Below are 20,367 nucleotides of genomic sequence, written 5' to 3'. Positions count from 1 at the left end.
TTGTCTTCTTAGCGAGCATAAACTAACTAGACATTAACAGACTGTGTCAGGAACTATCCATAAATCGGACGTACAACAAAGTTTAAGAGAAAGATGTAAATTAATTCAATATTATATAATGTAAATTAATTCAATATTCCTTTATTAATTCAATATATTCACAGATGGCACCGACTCGTGCTCACAAAAGGCAGCACTTTTAGCTCAACTCAAAAGGTAACAAGGAACTTAAAATAGAGTTAAGTTAGTCTAACGATTATTTACAGGTTACTTAACGAGCAGGCAGGCTTGTAAAACCGGCATAAACAAACTTAATGGCTAGAAGCGCTCAACGCGACAGAAATCTGATCCATATAAATCAAAGGTAACAACATGGCCTACAAGCAGGCAGAACACGCTCTCTAAATTCACCTTCCAAAATCTTCCCTTTAAATACGAACTTCTTTCTATCTCCTTACAGGAGCGCTACCTCATTTGCGTTCTGGCAAGAAAGCGTGGTTTGAAAGCGAGAGTAATAGGAAATTTGCTTCAAAATAAAATTAAATGTTAAGTAACTTAAATAAATCCCCACAAGATAACAAAACATTTTGTGCAAGTGAAAAGAATAATTTTGAAAGTGGTAACTGTGACTGACTCTACAAAGTATAATCATACTCATTCTTTTATTTGCAGAACTATTTTAACCGGTTATATATCGAGTCCTTCATCAAACCCATCATACAGTGAATAGTTTTCGTAAAAGAAGAAGAAAAATTAGTCAAAAAGGGAAGAAAACGAGCACTGTATAAATATCTTACAAAAAAATCATTCTTGTTTTGGTTGTAATAGGTTCATGTACCCGTACTTCTCGTTATTCTTTGTTGTGTGTTATTTGCAAGAACACAAGTTTGCAAATAGCAGAATGTTGGTGCTTTATACACACTGAATTATTTTCGGAATCAGGAATGGGAAGAATATTTTTCAAAACTAATTCCCAAATTAACTTAGTTTTTAGAATTTGTTCATAACTTCATTAAGACTAGTAAATTACTCACACGAGAATGTAATACATATTAACTATGATATGCATCACTGGCTATATACAGCAAACACTTAGTTTGCGCTCAGTAATTCCTAAGTCCTAAATTAATTTAGATGCTTAAAGTTTAAAATATTTTTGAGTATGGCATCACAAAGTAATTATTTCTTCAAAGGAGAACTATCCAAGAAATAAAATCTAGTAAAGCAAATAATAATTAATCCCAGAAGAAATTATATACTTTGTTATTATATAACTTTCTAAGCATACCTGATCATCGGCGTCTTGCTTAGTTAGTATTTTTAAAGACATACGTTATCTGTTCCGCGTGCCATCATGCAGTGATGTTATATCCAGCTAGCAATAGGAGGAATCTCGATTTGATTCTAGAAGGTGCTGCATATGATTTTGAACGTCTTAAATCTTTTAGTATCTGATAAGCGCATAAATTTGAGATTTGTCTTAACAAGCGCCAGAATATTACTAAAAATTCTTGGTCTTAATACATGCGAGAATACTTCTAAAATCTCTCTATCACATCATGCTTTATAGTGTATTCTTTTCTAATTAACTTGTTTAAGAAACACATTTCCGTAATATTTAGAATCGTAAGCGGGAAAGATAAAGATTTTCTATATTCTTATTAAATTATTACAATAATAAAATATTATATTACCTGTACATCCATAAATCGAAAAATGACAGGGAATCTTGAAGCTGTTAGAAAATCATTTTCTGTGTGCGGGAATATGGGCTTGCGTCAAAAGAGAAACTTAAAGAGTCTCATCATAAATCAAAAACCTTACACTAAAATAAAATAATAAATCCAAACTGGTAATTTTACCTTTTAAACATTTACGAATCAGGCACTTTTTGCACGCGATTAAAATTTCGCGAACATTTTAGAATTTAATATTTAAATATATTATGAAATATTCACATGAAACTAATGATGCAGTAAATAAAATTCCTTTCATAATGAGATAAGAAATTTCAGTGTAGATTGTTTACTTTAATTTCTTGAGTTAGCAAGCAGATTCTGTTTAGTTTAAAATGAAGTAAAGGTATAACTTATTTTCTTGCTTGTTGCATGTTTTATTTATGTATTTATTTTTAAAGGATGAAATGTATAACATTAAATAAGTAGGTAACAGAAGGAAAGACTGAATTATTGGATGCTGTAAAATTCTTAGGCCTCTTATAAAAAAAAATCAACTCTGTTTTCCGAATTAATCATCTTACATGCTTTAATATGGCACATTTCCTTGAGTTATGTATTATTGTAACTATTTCTGATGTTAATCCGAAGAGCTTCATTAAGTGTTCATGATTTTTTAACAATCCACTAGGTGAAAACAGACCGTTCTACGCTACCCTGTCCATTTTGCTATTTTTGTCCATAGCAGTGGTTGTGGTTATAGCTGCAATTATTGGATATCGTAAATTTACTTCTGGTGCTCTACCGAAGGAAGAAGTAAATAGGATAAGAAGAAGATCACTTGGTTTAATCAGAGCAAAACAGCAGATGTAGGTCAGTGCCTTAGTCCTAGTTAAATGTATTTCTCAGTTCTAAAATCAAATTTTGTTTTAGCAGTGAAACGCTTTGTTAATAATTTAAGTTATTAGAAAGTTGCAGTTTCTTTGAACGTAAATTTGAAATATATTACAATAAAAGGGAAAAGCTCAGTCTTATGGTTCTTAATTTCAGATAAGTTTCTGCATTTATACACATATTTTCAAGTTATACAAAAATTTATTTAATCTAAGTTATTAGTTTATTAGATTATTTAATGTTTTACGTTATGGAATCACTGCTTGCGTAAGAATACTTATTTTTACCAAAATCTTGAATATCTGTTTCCTTTCTTTTTTATTGCAGTGCTTATTTGATTTTGATTTTAGAGGGACAAGAAACACCTTGTTCGTAATTATTAACAAAACGCATATACGCCTTTCCTCATAATATGTATTAATTAGTTTTAATTTTGAGCAATTCCTTTTAAGTGTCAGTTCCAAATCACTGTTTTCAATCAGGGAAAAAAACTGTGTCCACTTTCAATTTTTAAAAATGTATCTTGGAAGAAAAATATATAATGAGTACCATTCTGTAACAGAGAAAGTTTCCAAAGTATTCTCACAATTGTAATTAGATTTGAAATTGCTATTTAGAGCGTGTATTGATGAAACCTTTTCGCGTGGAAATATATCAAACAGATAACATTTTAAATCATTTCAGAATATGTTTTTCTAGTTCATTTTCGTAAGATATTGAGAAATTCTGAAAGATATCATATGAAATGGCAATAGACAGATGATAGAAAAGATTAGTTAAGCTCGTTTTTTTTTAAAATATTATGAAAGATTTCACAAGAGAAATGCTTCCAGTTTTAAGCTCTTCAGATTGTTTCCCTCTTGATTAACTCTGTCTCGTACAATGAAAGAAATTACAATCTTCAAATCCACTATCAACAACGAATTTATTTAATCTCTACCACGTCAGTGATGACGCAATTCGAATTTCAAAATTAATAATAACAATGTTTGTAACTAAAATAAGCAAATGCTTTCAAAAAGGATTACAAGATTTCTGTCCATACATCTCTTTTCAAACTTATAATTTTACAAATTTCTTTTGTATCATTTAAAAGAAAGTTTAAACGCTTGTATCTTTAACTGAATAAGGATGAGCGTCTGAAATTAAAGAAGGAATGCACTTAAAAGGAATTCATTGAAGAATTCATTCCGTGAAGGAATTCATTTAGATGCTTTCGAATATATGATAAAGGTCTTTCTTCGAAAATTTTCAGATAGAGTTTAACGATGGAATTTTAAATGCATCAAATATAACTGAGTATAAAAGCATTTTGTTACTTAGAATAGATATTCCTTAATTTGCATATAGTTGTATATATTATTCACATGATAACGAATTTAAAGACTTTTTAAATAGACTCGTGATTGAAAGTAGGAAAATAAATATGCCATTCAAATATTTTTAGGGAAAAGAATAGATTTTAAAGATTTGGGCAACAGCATAACTAACTTTCTTACACATCGAACAATAAGTCATCTGGACAAACTGTAAAATCAATTTGTTTGAAAAAGCATTTGTTTTTGTAAAATAGTACCAGATTGTGTCTCACTAAAAACTGCGTATAAATATGTAGTAATTATAATAGACTTGTTATTCGCAATTTAAATTTTAGAAATATATTTTCATAATGAAATTTGATTGGACATAAAGAATCGAATGATCGTAGATAACGCATTTCCATATAACCAGTTATTTGGATTTTCGTACATTAAACAAACAATAAAATACGATTCTTAGAGATCACTTGATCAGAATATAGTTTAGTAAGAGTAATTAATTCTTTTCAAATAATGAGAAAAAAAAATTTAATAAAGAAATGTACTGCTTAAAGTTTAAGCCGATGGAAACTAAATTTCTAATTTTCTTTAAGGAAGAAACTTCATTTAAAGTTTTCAGGAAAATCGCAAAGTTTTGATAACATATTTATAAGTACACAGTATACTCAAAATAGATAAAAGTATGGAAAGATATGAAGTAAAAACAGCTGGAAATTGAATCGAATAGAGTTAAATAGAACTATTAAATAATGAATTAAATATATGATGAATAATAAACAAATTAAAATGATAAAAACAATTAAGGAAATTAAATTTTAAATGGAACAAACGATAACATAGTTGGCAAGGTTAAACTTAATTAGCTGTTGAGTTACATCTGCTTAATTTTCTTGCACTTTAGATGATTTTTCGCTTTCGTGCTTACTAGAAATTTTCCAAAAATACAGACAAGACGTAAAACTTAGCTAACAAATTTCTTAAATGTTTTGTCTTATGTTTAGTAAAACTAAGATTTAATAGCAGCTAGCTGCCACTACTTTCTACGTGTCAAAAATTCAAAACTGTCAATACCTCACCGACCCATCTGAAACTATGTGGGTTGTAGCTTATGCACTAGCAATTACAAAATGACTCACCAACACCCTGAATTGTACAGCAGATTAATATCTCAAGGATAAACAAATTCTGGCGAGTCACCACATTCGATCTTTTCTAAACTAGAAATTTACTTATTATTTAAACTTAACCTAACATGTGTTCTGGTAATCGTCGAAAGAGTAACTAAAAATATCAGAAAAGAAATAGCGTAAAAATTACGTTAGCTAAGATAAATTTTACAGCTAGATCATTTATTGATAATCATGGTTTAAATTCAGAAATGGTGTTTCAGCGGAAAAGAACTCACACTTCCCCTGCATTGGCCGTTGAAATCAAATTTATTCAAACTGATAACAATGCTACTTTTACTGTTTGTCTAAAAGCTATTTGTTTTCAAATTTCAGGAAGCAAAATCTATTACAAAACATAATGAATATTCGTGTGCATGAAGGTAAGTTATTTTTTCTTATTTTTAAATTCTTATTTCTTGTCATTTAACATAACTTATTTCAACATAATTTAATTCATACTACTTATCATATAACATAATTTAATTCGTATTTCTATAACATAATTTATTTGATTAAGACCCTTTACTTTCTTCTTATATGATTTGATTAAGAGCATATCTTATTCGAAAACAAGTAGTAAAATATACGATATAAATAAAAATCAACATAAGTGACTACATGCAAGGAATCTAAAAAACTTATAAGTATTACTTAATGACATACCTCTAAATAAAAGTTTAAATGCTACCTTAAGATGCCTTTAGCTATAAATTACATCACATCTCTCCACTTTTATAGACCATTTAGATCATCGAGGTCCACTTTTAGACCATTAGGCAGGCACAGTATTTCGGATTAGAAATGCCAAAAATGTACATTGCCGGAACTCGAACGCCGGACCATTCCGAACTCACTGAGACTCGAACTGCGTACCTTCCGATTGGTAGTCGGACGCGCTTTCCAGTTACACTACCAAAACACGCGGTAAGATAGGAGAAAATCTTACAGATTAAATCCAGAAGTCTTGCGTGATCGTAGAATCAAGACTGACGCTATAACTTTCAAATATTAAACTAATGTTCCGAAACCTGGGTGTAAAAGGCAGCAGCATAACCATAATTAATCAAGAAATTTAATTTAGTAGTGTAGCACTTTTTTATTTAAAATTAATGTTTTGTAACATTTTTTATGCTGGAGCTAGTAAATTTATGTCTTATTAGACATTTATTGTTTTCTTTGTGAAAACGAATGTGCATATTGTTAAAAATTCTCTATTTAGGTTATGTATCTCTCCTCTCCATTCAAAATTTTGAGGAATATTAATAATTTCAATTTTGAAGCTTGGGAGCCTTTTAAGAATCGCTGATAATTACCATTTATTAATAATTGTCATTTTGAAAGGCTTATTCATTAAGAACCACTAATAAAAAAGAAATTTTAGTAGTTATACTTGATTATTGATAATTCTCTTACTCTAATTGCTGGATTAGAAATCGGTAATTAGAGTAAATATTTCAGGTATGTCTAAAAGAGATTAAAAATTAATCATTAGAATAGAATATGTAATAGTATTCCGAATCCACTGTTATTATTGAAGAGATATTGGATGCGTTTAGCATATAATAACAGAGCAAATGGAAGATTACATTTATTTAAAATGCTTGGCAATCATACTTGTTAAATGCAGCAGTACTAATGTGGCATTACTATGTTCTATTTTCAGAGGCATCTGAGACGGAATGCTTAATCCAAAACGGATAAAGAAGAATAAATCCGAAGAAATTAAAATAGTTTTTTTCCTTAAACGTTTAGCAAAGAACCAAAATAACTTTTGTCAAGAAGTGAATTTTAGATCTTAGAATGTTTTAATCCACCATTCTTTTATCACTGCATTCTCTGAATTTCGTTTAAATACTTTCTGCATCTTATGTTGATGAAATAAGAAAAGGCACATATAGAACAATAAAAATATGCACTTTATGTGACATGATCTTATGAAATGCATTACAAAATAGACTTATTAAACAGGGAAATAAAACTTCTATTTAATGTAGCATGTGTTTACTTAATAAACAATTGTTTAACTACTAGAACCATTTTGTTCTGTATTATTTTAATGTATTAACTTCATTAAATACAAGTGAAAATGTTCTAAAACAGAGTATTTGAATGACTTTTAATTTAGTTTTAATACTTTTTATTCTATAAGTATTGATGATTTCGCGGGGTTTACAACAACGAATTTTTTAAATGCTATCCAGATGTGATAATTACTTACATCATGAAAGCATTTACTGGGAAGAATGAGATGATTCCTTACAAATTAATAGAGAACCTTTCGAGCAAAACCTTCCCTCGAGAATTTGGTAAGCCAAGACGAGTAGAGAAATTTTCAGTCACTGGTCCTAGATGTTCTGCATTAAAAGTGGGACAAACCTAGGCAGACTCGCAAAGTCAACTAAAAAGATTTGACCAAGATTTCATCAACAGGGTGCAAAAGGATTTGACCAATGACAGGCGTAACCCACTCTTTCCTAAAAACATGAAATCATGTTCCTGAGCTGATTATATTCAGATGAGAACGATTAATAACAACAAAGCAGCAACATAGGTCAAAATTCTTTGGTACATAATTTCCACTTAATAGAAACTTTTACATCATTTGCTAAATATTAGTTTAGCCTTAAAAATATTATTCATGCTATTTTGATGCTTATAGTAAAATAATTATATTTAAACTGCTGATGCTTTTAACTGTAGGCTATCTAAGCAAAGGAATTAAATGGCATTAAAGTCACCAGAATCATTATTTCATTAAATAAAGTAATTTTCAATACCTAAACCATGCTTTTTTATACCTTACTTTTTTTTCCTTAAAAGAGTCATTGTGAATAGACATGAAAGAATTGATTGCTAGAGAAACATAATGCATTTAGATAATTCAAGGATACAGTTTTAATATTAAAATCTAAATTAAAATGAGTTTGTAAATAGAAATCTTAAATAATAATTATAACTGAGAGTACAAAAAAATTTGCTTGTCTAATTTTTTTCGAATGACATATAAATTCACACATGTAATCAAAGGAAAATATTGCATAATTCCTATCATTCTTTCTCTATCCTTATTAAAAATCAGCATTAAGATACTATTTGTATTGTTAAAACATCACGCCTTATGATAAATACAAATTTATAACAAAAAGTAGATATTTGTATTATTCAGCTTGTGATTCAGCTTGTGTAAACTTTAACTACTTCCTAATAATAAAGCCTGTTCCTGTTACAGTAATTTATTTATAATAAGAATATATGAAACCAACATATGGCTGACAAGATACTGAGTTTAGACAGTTGGATAATGATGAATAAGTACTTATTTCTATCTAAAATCTTCTGAAAAAATTTTTCTCCCTCTATATTTGTGTTTTCTATCGCTTATCGCTAGATGGCAGCACTAAATACTATGTTTCGCTTTCTGAGGATTTAAGCATCGATAACTGCGAAAAGGACGGAAAAAAACACATTTTAAATTCTTACTCTAAAACAGGTTTTTGAGTATTTGCCTAACAGTTCAAACTTGGAAAATACTGGAATTTCGTCCAGAAGTCTATTCTAGCTGTAATATGGGTTTCTCACGGACAGGTAGCTTTTATGTGCTTTGACATAGGTCAAAACTCCCACCTATTAGGTGCCTCCATAATAAAGAGACCACCACATCTGGCCTTGTAAAAAAATAGCTTAATGGACTGAGCTACACTGTAACTGTTCACAATCTATCATTGGAAAAACAAAATATATAGTCGAAACTCGCTGTCTTGTTATTATAGTTGTGGTGCTTTCATGCAGATAATCCAAATGCTTCAACTGTGTTCACTTATTTCGTAGCTATAATTTTTTGCAATATTATTAATAGAAGGTGACTTTGAATATATTACTGCTAAGATATGGTTTTATGTTTTACTGCATTTCGCAAGGGACAGCATGCTAATATAGTACTTTTGGCTTATTCTGTTATATTTTGACATCATCTATTCGATTTTTCATTATTTAGTTTTTTGGTTTTGGAAGATTGGATATAAAAAGCTTTTATTTTTTGATGATCGCAAACCATCATATGCAGTGGCATGCAATAAAATTGAATCACATACTGCAGTAAATATTTGGCGTTGAAAACAGTAATTACGCTGCGTATATCCATAATGGACTGCCGCAAATAACAGAAAAAAAGAATTTCTGCATATTTGGAACTACAAACAAAACACATATATTGCATTTCATAAAGTGAAATCCCCAAAACTGCTTTTAAAATAATCTGTGAAATATCGGTACAAATGCACTTCAGTATTTAGAGTTAATGAAACTAGCTGTGACCAGAATAATGCGATTCAACTACCACAAGTGAAAACAGGAACTATAAAAATAACATTTGTTTATAACATTAAAGTGGGGTCACTCCGGACCTCAATGATAGCTTCAAAAGGACTGGGCTTTGACGAAATTCGTTTTCGGTTATGTTCAATTGGTATATCATAGTACCAGACTTAAGTGCTTCCCTTAGCTGCTTGAGTGATTCAGGTTTTTTCAGTGGTTCAAGGAACGAAGAAGGGTGCAATACGGGTAAGGAGAACAATTGCAGTTTCCACATGTTCTGAGCTAAAAATGCATAGATACGAACTTCTTGGAAACGAACACATAGTGATCCGGACATTCTGTCGCCGGTAATGAGCACTGGTCATTTTCACGTTGCCTAAAGTGATGCAAATAAGTGATGAAGGACTTATGCTGTCTTAGAATCTGAGTAAGTTGAAGAGAGTCAGTTCTTAGAAGCTGACTTACTTTTGGAAAATGTCTATAGATTCTTCTACAGTATTCTCTGTTTCTCACGGATATTGCTATTGCTTCAATAAGTCTCTTTCGAGCTCGGTTTTTAAGAACAAGCCAGTGAGAGGCACATCAAACTGGCTCAGTCGCTACTCTCTTGGATGTTGCATGCTGTACGTGGGGCTCATTTTCTACTCTCTTGATTGTTGCATCAGTAATTTCGTTACTCAATATTCCTCTGCGGGCAGATACCCATTGAAGTTTGACGATTGTCTGGTGTATTTAGCAGTTTTTGTATGGCCCTCGCTAGTGGATTTTTCTGGTACGTGCCTTGGATTCCCTATCAGATAGAGTCCGTATAAATATTGGAATAGCTATTAGCCGACATATAGGCAAGTGAAGCTTTTAATGCAACACATTCACCTAAAAAACTGAGTTGTATTCCCTGAGCTTTCATTCCCAGATCATTATCTGGCTTCCATGCTGTAAAAAATATTTATTGCCTGAGCCGCATTCTCCTTTTGTCCCATCAGTGGAGATTGCGGTGGCTTTGAGACATGCCGGCCACTTCCAGTTAATTGAAATATTAAATTCAGCCGGATGAAAAAGTGGCGAGGGAATAGTTTGCTCATAGTCAGTATATCCGTAAGTCCTATCCCACAAACTTCGTTTCTTTGAGTCGGAGCATATGCGCAATTGCACTCTTGCCCTGAGCAAAGATATGCAGAGGTGGCAAGCCTAAAATCACGTTTAGTGCATCCGTAGGCGAGGTTTTGTACCCTCAGCAAAGGAAGAAAAGTCTTTGTGCTGAGCGCAGCATATTCTCCATTTTAATAGTAATAGTTACGCCCCCACATGGAGACCTTATAAAATGTAATTCGTTCTGCCAGCTACTGTGTACCACATCCTGAGTATTCTCTCAGAAATTCCCTACATTTAAAGAAAGTCAAGGGACATCAATTATAACCCCAATGTATCTCACATTTTTAATTATTTTAATATTTTTGCCATAAAGGCTGATACACGACGCTCGTCGATTGCGTTTATCTAGGCAGATAAACATACCTTGTGTTTCTGAGCAGGCAATAATTAGTAATTATGATCGTTGGGCAGAGTCCATTGCTTCTTGCGCCCATATATTATGGCTGTGCCCTTCATCATATTTTTGAGCATGAAATTTCAGCCACTTTCATTTCCAAATTTTGTAACTGGCTATTTTATATAAAAAATACGATTTGCAAGTACTACTTAATAAGCCAGTGAATATTTCTGAAAAGTTAATTTTTATTTTACCTATTTTTGCTTAAAAATAATTTTAAATAATTTAAAATCATACAGGTTACTTATTGAAATCTCATTCTATCACTCAGGTATCTTAAGTAATGAAATCGAATATTAAAAACTATGAGCTACAAAATTCAGTAATAATTCATCAATAATTTTTAAAAATTTAATTATTAACATTTCGAAGTTTTCTTCCTAGCATTCGTAATTGAATGCATAGTTTCATTTCTTTCTCATATGGCTCCCATCACAGGGCGAGTAGCTAAAACCACTGAATGCCGGTAGATTGCCCGGTTTCGAATTCAGGAGACCAGGCTAGCTGCATGGTTGGTTTTTGTGGTTTTTCCTATGTATAACGAACCAGTTTCTTTTAGAAAGTTTTCCATGAAGGAATCCCTTCTCTTAAGTAAATAGCCGTCGTGTTTGTCATATTCCCAACCAAATTTTATATATTTTTTCTTTTCTTATTCTTGCCTTCTGAAAGTGTGTTAAGTTATTTATTATTTGAATAAATTGAAACAGGTAATTACTTAATCCGCTTCGTAACTTAATTCACATAGAATAATCCAGAAGGACTTAAAGACAGGTAAAATTTTCTGCTGAATTAAATTTAATACTATCATATTTTACTCAATTAAAATCCATAGCTGTGGTTATTTGCCGCGTATATTAAGTACGTTTATTCATTCTCCTTCTAGAAAGTTATATCTATAAAACAATTTTATTCATATGGTTATTAGCATTACCATTATTATCAATTTTTTCATACAATATTCCTTTCAAGATTCTGCTGACCTGTTTTGCAGTTTAAGAAACAAAATAAATATGTTATGCCAAGAAACATTTTACTTAGCATGCCATTAACAATATGCGGTAAGCATGACACGCTAAAAGAAATCCAAAAAAATTTGTCTTTGCTTTTTTTGTTAATTTTATTACAAATAGGATTTACTGTCTTCATGCACAGCACAGAATTTATGAGTACATTTTGCAAGGTGTTTTGAAAAGTTGAATATATAAACTTTATTTGTTTTTAATTTTGATTCTAGGACTGTATTAAAGGTTAAAACATTTCTCGAGAGAGGTAGATAATTTTGGGAAAATTTTTTCAAAATAGTGCAAGAAAAAGTTATGTAATTATGAAACGCAAATTTAAATATAGTATATATGCAGAAAAATTCCAAACAGTAAAATATTAATTACGTTTTACGAAGTACAATGCAAAATATTCCATGCATTTGCACACTAAATTGCTGAAATTTGTAAAATTAATATTTTCATTATAGGTTCCATACTGAGGACTGTTTTATGCAATGAGAAACCATTAATTAATAGAATAATATAACATTTATTTTTTCTTTAGCTGAGCGTTTTCCCTTAAACAAAACGTTATAATTTTTAATCATTATAAATCATGAAACGTATAAATCCACGTAAATTTACATTACAAATCTATGTAAGTAAATCTATTCTCAATTATATCCGAGAATTTTGTTTGTAAAGGAAATATTACTTATAAATATGTCTTAATTTCCATTAATACATTTGAAATTAAGGTCATTGTATTAATGGAAATAAATGTTTTATTAATTAAATTATTAATTATTAATATAAATAAATGTGTCTTAAGTTCCTTAATTTTCATAAATTTCCTTAGTGGAAATAAATATGTTTGTACGACTCCCATTGGATCCGTGGAAAGGTATATAAAACTTTATGCAAACTTTTATTAAAAGTATAACTAATATTTTGTAATCAGAATTGTTGGTCATGCAGCTTATACAAAGCTTATATTTTGTTAACCGTATTTTTGGAATTGTTTCTGTTAAATCTTGTGTATTATTTTGGAAGATTTGTAATTGGAAATATATGATTAGGATCAATACATGCAGAAATAAAATCTCTAAAATTCTTCTCGAAAATCTTGCAAAACTTTTCCTTTTTAAAGTTTAAGAGTTTAAGCAACCAAAATCGTTTCTGAAACCGTAATAAAATTCCGTAGAAAGAAACTAGTATTTTGCTTGTCATCGTTTTGAATAATACTCTTTACAATTCATTTCAAACTGTAACAAAGACACACAAACGACGTAGGAAGATTTTATTGAAAGATTGGACATGGAATTGCTTTACATTGCATGAATAGACGGTGCTAAACATTTTGACGTTCTTAAAGAAGACATGTCTAATTGGCTACAGAATTATTAAAAAATGAGCAGCATATGAAAAGGAAAAATATGCAGCAGTCGTTTCTCCTTTATCAGTGGAAATAAATATGTTTGTACGACTGCCATTGCATCCGTGGAATGGTTTTTGAAGTTGGAACATTTTCATCTTTGCTTTTTCACCAGTTGACCGAAAAAGAGTAAAATACTTGAACGTGAAAAACTCTTCATTAAGGTTAAATAAACACTGTTGCTAGGTGACATTTTGATTAAACTAGAACATTTCCTTTCTAAACTTTTTAAAAGACATCGTTAGCGTTGTTCTTTCCTCTTCTGCTGATATTAGTTCCAAAGTGAAATTGAGTTGGCGATATAAAACTATATTTACATTATTGCTATCTCATGTATTATACATCAGTTACAAAGGTATATATAAGTCAATTTAGGTATAGAATTTTATACAAAATTCTCATTCTAAACTCTGGCATAGTTATATCCAAAAGTAAGGTATACTCTTTCCTAGCAAACACGCGTATTCTTCAAAATTTTAAATATCTGGAGAAATTTCAAATCATCCAAAAGTTTCAAATATCATAATAGTCATGATAATAAAAATTTGGAGCCTAGAGTTTAGGAATTTATCTTACAGTTAGGAAGACATAATTGATATATTTACATTTTTATTTATCAAACGCTTAAATTAGATAAAAATTTAAGTTCTAAAATTACTAAAGAATAAAACTATAAAGCTTAAAATTGAATAATTAAATTACTAAATATCATCACACCCAGTAGCATTCTAAATTAATATTGAAATCCTTTTTAATTTCCGCGGAATGTATTCAATAACTTTAAATTATAGAAAATGGCGACATACTGTCTGTTCAACATCGTATTTTGGTAAGATTTCATAAATTGAAGTACACGTCCAAATAATTTGATTTAAATTTGTCTTAACTAATTTTTTTGCGAATATAACATTTAAAGAAGCAAAATCCTATGCATTTTTCTTAAAAATGGTACTTGCCTCTTAAAATGTATAATGATCGCATTTGGGTGTTAAAGGAAATCATTTCTCTCTTCAAATATTCTTTCACATATTAAATGACAGAGCATTTCTACATTATTATTAACCTTTTTCTACAGAACAAGACACAAAATACAAGTAGAATGACAAAAATAATCTGTCGAGCAGGACATACAATAGAAATTAAATCTTTGCAGGGATTTTACCCCTCAAAGATTTAGAACACAATTAAGTTATTCTTAAATCTTTTTATTTATTTGTTTGATAAAACTAATAACAAAACCATATTTAAAGATTAGGCATGCAACTACAAAATTACATTTCATCTATCCAACTAATCAAAATTTGTAATATTAAACAATAAAATATAAAAGATAGTAGTTGAAAATGGGATAATTTATCGAAGACCGCTTTTCTCTTGCGATTTCTCGTATTATTCTTTGCATATTTTAAGAACATCATTGCAGTCATTTCTTCATCAAGCACAATGAAAAAACATATATTTCATTAAATTTCTCACAAGTGATATATCAATGGCATCATCATTGTAATATTTATTGAGTTTTATTTGCCAAATGACAAATTTAGTTGACATTATATCAATAATGATTTATTTCAAAAATAAATGTTTAAAGGAATATTACTTAACTAAGACGTTCTTTTAAATAAATAATTTACAATAAAACATATTGCAAGGTCAACAGGAATTAACAACGAACTGAATATAACATGTAACAACATTCCTAATGCATTAAAACATACAAAAAGGAACAACGTACTTATATAGATCGATAAAAAGAACGAAACGTTACATTTACAATACAATACTGTGCACAACTATGCGTTACGAATGTGAAATTCTAGTAAATTTGATGCCTTTTATTGATGTAGACATATCAGGTACATAAATTGCAAAATAAAAAAGCGTAAAATATTTCTTTAGATTCCAAAAGAGAGTTGTTAAATTAAAGTATGGAATTTAATTAATTTGTAAAGTCTAATAAACAACGCTGAAACTCTGATTCTATTGTCAGAATGATGATACTAATTTGTCTTGTCGAAATTTCTCATAAACTTCCTCAACAAACAGTTTCAACGTTGATCATTTTTATTTTACTTAATGTGTCATTGCTATTATTTTGACATCAGTTTGCTAATGAATAGGAAGTACGTATTAAATCTGATTCTCCTCTCAATAGATAATTAAAGTATAAAAAACAGAGATTTACTTAAGCTCTAAAACGAACACTATAGAGCTTAAGTAAATATTGTAGTCCACTGCTCTAAAATATAAAGTAAAAAACTTCGGTACATTCAGTAAGGCTTTTATCACTTTAAAGACAACAACTAATCCAGAGGATTAGTTCCCTTCACCTTAAAATATTAAATATAAGCTTTAATATTATGGTAATATATGTACATATCGCAAAAGTATGGTTATTTTGCTAAATAATTGGTACAGCTAGTCCTTTTCTCACAAAGATCGAATTATCATTCTAGCATTAATTATAGTTAAGAATTACGGGAAGCAAACAGAATCGAAGAATGAAAAAAGACAAATTTTTGCCTTTGTTTGCAAAAATCCAATTTTGTGAATTATTAAAGCTCCAACTGGAGAAAATCTCTTGCGTCTACTATGAATTAAGCAAACTCTTCATCTCAAAGTTTGGTACAAATACAAACATTGGTACAAATGTAAAACAGGTATTACAAAAGTAAATGTAAGCTGCCATAAATCGCTATGTGTTCAAGGTGATTTCATATGCTGGTATCCGATAAGAATTACTCTATTTTCATCCGTTTACAGGTAATAATGTAATTATATTATTGATAATTACACAGTAATTACACTATTATCAATAATTACACATTTAAATTTAAAGTGTGATTAAAAACAGGCATGGAAATACAATAGGTAATGAAAGTAGTTTGTGAAAGACTCATGTTTTGCTTTTCAGAATTGTTAACATTTAAAAAAGGTCGACGTGTTTGAAATTATGAAAAATTCAAAGTTATTCTTAAGCTGACTTTAATAAGTACTCGATGTAGTTTTAGAGATTAGATAATTTGAATTATGCACAGAATTTTTAAAATTAATTACAATCGTAGGCTGAATGTTACTTTAACAGCTAAAATTAAAATGATCCTCATAAACCTATCATAATTTTTTTAATCAACATAGAAAATGCTTTATACTTTATAAAGAGAACAAACCAAAAAGAATTCAAAACTTTTTGGAAAGCTATTAATTAATTAAGTCAAACTAAAAAGTCAGTTACTGTTTATTAATTAAAGAAACGAGATACTGTAATCACTTTCACAGCTTAGATAAAAGCACTACAATGAGAATGTCATTACTATTTATGGCAGCTTTTTCTCATTTTTGGTCAACTGGAGAACGTATAAAATATTTTATGGAAAAAGGAAGTGTCCGTCAGAGGAGATCACACCAAGTTGCTAATTTGTTGTTTCGTTTATCACATTCGAGGTTCACGTGCAAAGTACTCGGCTGGACGTCTGACCGGCAAGATGTAAGCGGTCTGGTTCAGAACAGCTGTGCCGTCTATGATGAGACACCTGAAAATAGTAATACTAGGCAGATGAGTGCTGTTACAATTTTCATAATTATTAATTTGTTAAAAGAAAAAGTTTTATCCTTTTCTTACCACATAATTAGTTCTTTTTATAATATGAATGAGTGTAACTATTAGTTAAGATGTTATATTTTACAATCCTGGAATAACCAAAGGAATTATCTGAGAGCATCGGAAAATAACTTTCAATACTCAGAAGACAACTCAGAATTTTCAATCGATAATCATATCTTAAAAGAGGTTATATGTGCCATAGACCGCTCTTTTTTTTATGGAACAGTGTACAACACTTTCATAATTTAACTTTAATATCGTGAATACTAACGCAGAACTTTGGGAATCGCTGGAATCGAAGCATCTGTATGTTATGTACTAAATGTTGTTGTTGCTGTGACTAATCCTACTTGTTTCACCTAATCAAAACAAGCCCACGAATTTTATTGTGGCAAAGAGTACAAGCTTGCGTTTGTCGTTGGCAAGAGTCTTGAACGTCATACAGGTGACAGTCCTACATTGCTCAGTTCCGCCCCTAGTTTTGAAGGAGATCACCCCGGAGAACGGGCCCGAGGGTCTTCCTCACCTCTTCCCTTACCACCAGCCTTTCGATAATTCTGTGGCCTGCCGCATATTTTTGTGCCCCCATGCCGAGGGTCTTCCTCACCTCTTCCCTTACCACCAGCCTTTCGATAATTCTGTGGCCTGCCGCATATTTTTGTGCCCCCATGCCGCACAGACACTACATTTATAAACATCCATGCCTTTTCCTGAATTCGAACCCGGGCTCTTCAGTACGGCTGTTAGCGTCACTAGCTACTTACTTGTTTGAGTGGCCATGTGTTAAATAAACTTTCTTACTTAATGCATTTAAAATGCAAAGTATGTAGCAAGAAGATGTTAGATGTAATAACTTAGGTGTCAAAATTGGAGTTCCCTGATTTTAGGAACATTCTGCATTTTTTTATTTAATAATTACTACAAACGGTGAAGAAAATGTTTGCACGTTGCATGAGTGAAAAGGTGAAAGATTTAGACAAAACTTTTATATAATTTTATGTAAAACTCTACATAGAATTTAATGACAAATGTTGTATTTGTAGCTTAACGTTTCCTTTCTAACCAAAATCTGAATCATGTTCGCCCACATTCTAGTGAAATTGAAACACAAGTTGTGATAGTATATTTATATTTGAAGTGTGTACAGATACAGGATATTGATAAAGATCTGTATTATATGTTAACAGATCGTGCCCAAGCTTATTCCATAGTTGCCAAATCGGTTACAGAATTTTTTGTAAAGGTGATACATATTTTGGTCGACTGCCCATGTCATTCAAGGAGGAAATTACTTCCAAAGTGGAAAACCTTTTGATTTTATGTACACGACAAGTGACTATTACACATGTAGCACATACTATTTGTTTCATTTCTTAAAGTAGTATCTGTCTTAAGAAAATATCTCATGTTGAAAAATGACTTATTTCAATAGGTGACTAGAATTTTAACGGAATCCACCGCTTTTAGTGAAATAATTTTTAAATAACTTGCTTCACAAAAAGAAATTATGTATAACCAGTTATTGTAAATGTACATTTTGTCGCAGTTCCAATTTCTTTAAATTTCTTGACTTGGGAGCGAAAGAAAATAAAATTTATTTGTTGGAAAATTCCAAACAATTATTTGGTACTCTGTAGAAGACGTATTAGAAAACAGATTGTTAAAATTTCAGGACAAGGAAAAGGAATATTCTATTTAGTGTGCGTGCTTCTAAATCGGAACATTCCAAAAAACTATACATAATTTTGCTTAACTGTGCTTGCTCCACCACATCGAACGCAGCGGCTGAGTTTTTTATCTTTCTTTATAAAGAACATGTTTTGAAAGAAAGCATTTTTTTCCAAACTTAATGTAAGTCAACATTAAATTTCTTTTTAATTTAAAAGACTGTATTTTGAAGGAGTTCTGATTAAATCATTAAAGGAACATCATTAAAGAAATTAATTATTTGCTCACGTTTTATGTGCTCTTTGCCCAAGATTTTTCAAGAAGCTGTTCTTCTCTTATAGGTTATGAACTTTTGTCTGATTATAAATATTTAGAAACTTTTCAGAAATATATACGCTCTTCTAAAGCTACAGTAATATATACAAAGATAAATACAAATAAACATATAACAGAAGGCTTCAAAATTCTGTAACAATTTTATTATACTTCGTCTGTTTCATTTCCCCCTTCCTTAATTCAAATATTTTGTCTATTATTATGATAAGGTTTTCATTTATTCCTTATAAATACCAGCCTGTTTTGTGATACAGGAAATTCCGTTATTTTAATTAATTATCATCTTCAGTTTTCTTATAGATAAGTAGTAAGGTAAAAGCACTTACGTTTTCTTGTAAAATGTGAACTATTTCTGAGAAAGGTGGGCGTTGCTCGGGTTTACGAGACCAGCATCGTTTAATCAGTGTCTGTAAATCACAACAGGAATCATGAATTATCAAAATAATTAAAAATATATTACGCACACGAATATATAACTAGTATGCACACATATAGTTATTTAGAGAATGCCCATTTGTACATTCGCGACTTAGATTACTGTAAAATAAAAACACATACAAATGATCGAAATTCATTGCATTTGAGAATATATATATATATATACATGAAAGCATCCGGAGCCTCTATAGACACATAGGAGCAAAACTGTTATGTAAATTTGTAGCATTTGTGTATATAGTATTGTTTCAGTACATATAGGTGCTGTTATTGTTTATCTTATAAACATGAGTTTCACCATACATAAATGCCATTTAAATACTTTCTTTTAAAATTTTCACTTGCTTGAAATAATTAAATTATATTTTTCCATTCCCTAATTCACTAAAGTAACCCTCAGTTTAACAAAATTAATGTTTTTTCCTTTTCTTATTTTCTAAACGCTTTTCATTTAAAAATTCTAAAATTGGTTCAGGGACTCAAAATAAGTTAAGCACTTCTGATTATGTGTAACAGTATTTTCTAATAATGAGCCAGCAGTAAATATCAGTATTTGAACCAAGATGTTCATTTGTGCTCCCATCGTATTTTCCTATGATGCTCTAAATTCGTGCACCATCATTAATAAATAAAAAGTTTCTAAGGTATATTTTAATTCTATAACAGTAATTTCAATTTAATTAATCTTTTCTATCGTTCCTCGTCTCAACTTACAACTCCCAATCAGAATGAGTGTTTTTAGAATCGCGGTGAATGCAAATGAGTAAGAAATAATATTAAAGGAAAGTTCAGCTTGCTTCGAGAGAGCTAGGAATCCTGAATAGCGCGTTTGCCTTTGGGCTAAGTCTCTAAGCTGCTGTTACGCACTGTCGTATATTACGTGCCTTTTGATAGTTCGCCGCCTAGTTCAAAATTAAGGGCCAACTACGTTAGAACTGCATTAACTTCATCTAAATCTCCTGGTTAGATATAGGTAGTTGTT

The 20,367-nt window shown here is 30.3% G+C and overlaps 2 protein-coding genes across 2 annotated transcripts in view; one reads left to right on the top strand and one right to left on the bottom strand.

Moving 5' to 3' along the window:
* Positions 1-7,057, top strand: part of LOC118190466 (uncharacterized) — an 89,041-nt gene extending 81,984 nt beyond the window's left edge. The window contains exons 5-7 of the mRNA XM_035361174.2: positions 2,368-2,549; positions 5,392-5,438; positions 6,722-7,057. Coding sequence (XP_035217065.2) covers positions 2,368-2,549 — 182 coding nt within the window. The 3' untranslated portion in view covers positions 5,392-5,438; positions 6,722-7,057. The remainder of the gene's footprint in view (positions 1-2,367; positions 2,550-5,391; positions 5,439-6,721) is intronic.
* A 6,133-nt stretch (positions 7,058-13,190) lies between these two features.
* Positions 13,191-20,367, bottom strand: part of LOC118190467 (uncharacterized) — an 85,938-nt gene continuing 78,761 nt past the window's right edge. Inside the window, exons 14-15 of the mRNA XM_035361175.2 lie at positions 19,274-19,354; positions 13,191-16,872 (exon numbers count right to left, since the gene is read on the bottom strand). Coding sequence (XP_035217066.1) covers positions 16,786-16,872; positions 19,274-19,354 — 168 coding nt within the window. The 3' untranslated portion in view covers positions 13,191-16,785. The remainder of the gene's footprint in view (positions 16,873-19,273; positions 19,355-20,367) is intronic.

This window comes from Stegodyphus dumicola, chromosome 3 (genome assembly GCF_044657685.1).
Source record: "Stegodyphus dumicola isolate Sdum_Otavi_A_Nest chromosome 3, ASM4465768v1".
In the NCBI taxonomy this organism is placed as follows: domain Eukaryota; kingdom Metazoa; phylum Arthropoda; class Arachnida; order Araneae; family Eresidae; genus Stegodyphus; species Stegodyphus dumicola.
This window is presented reverse-complemented; position numbering and strand designations above follow the sequence as displayed.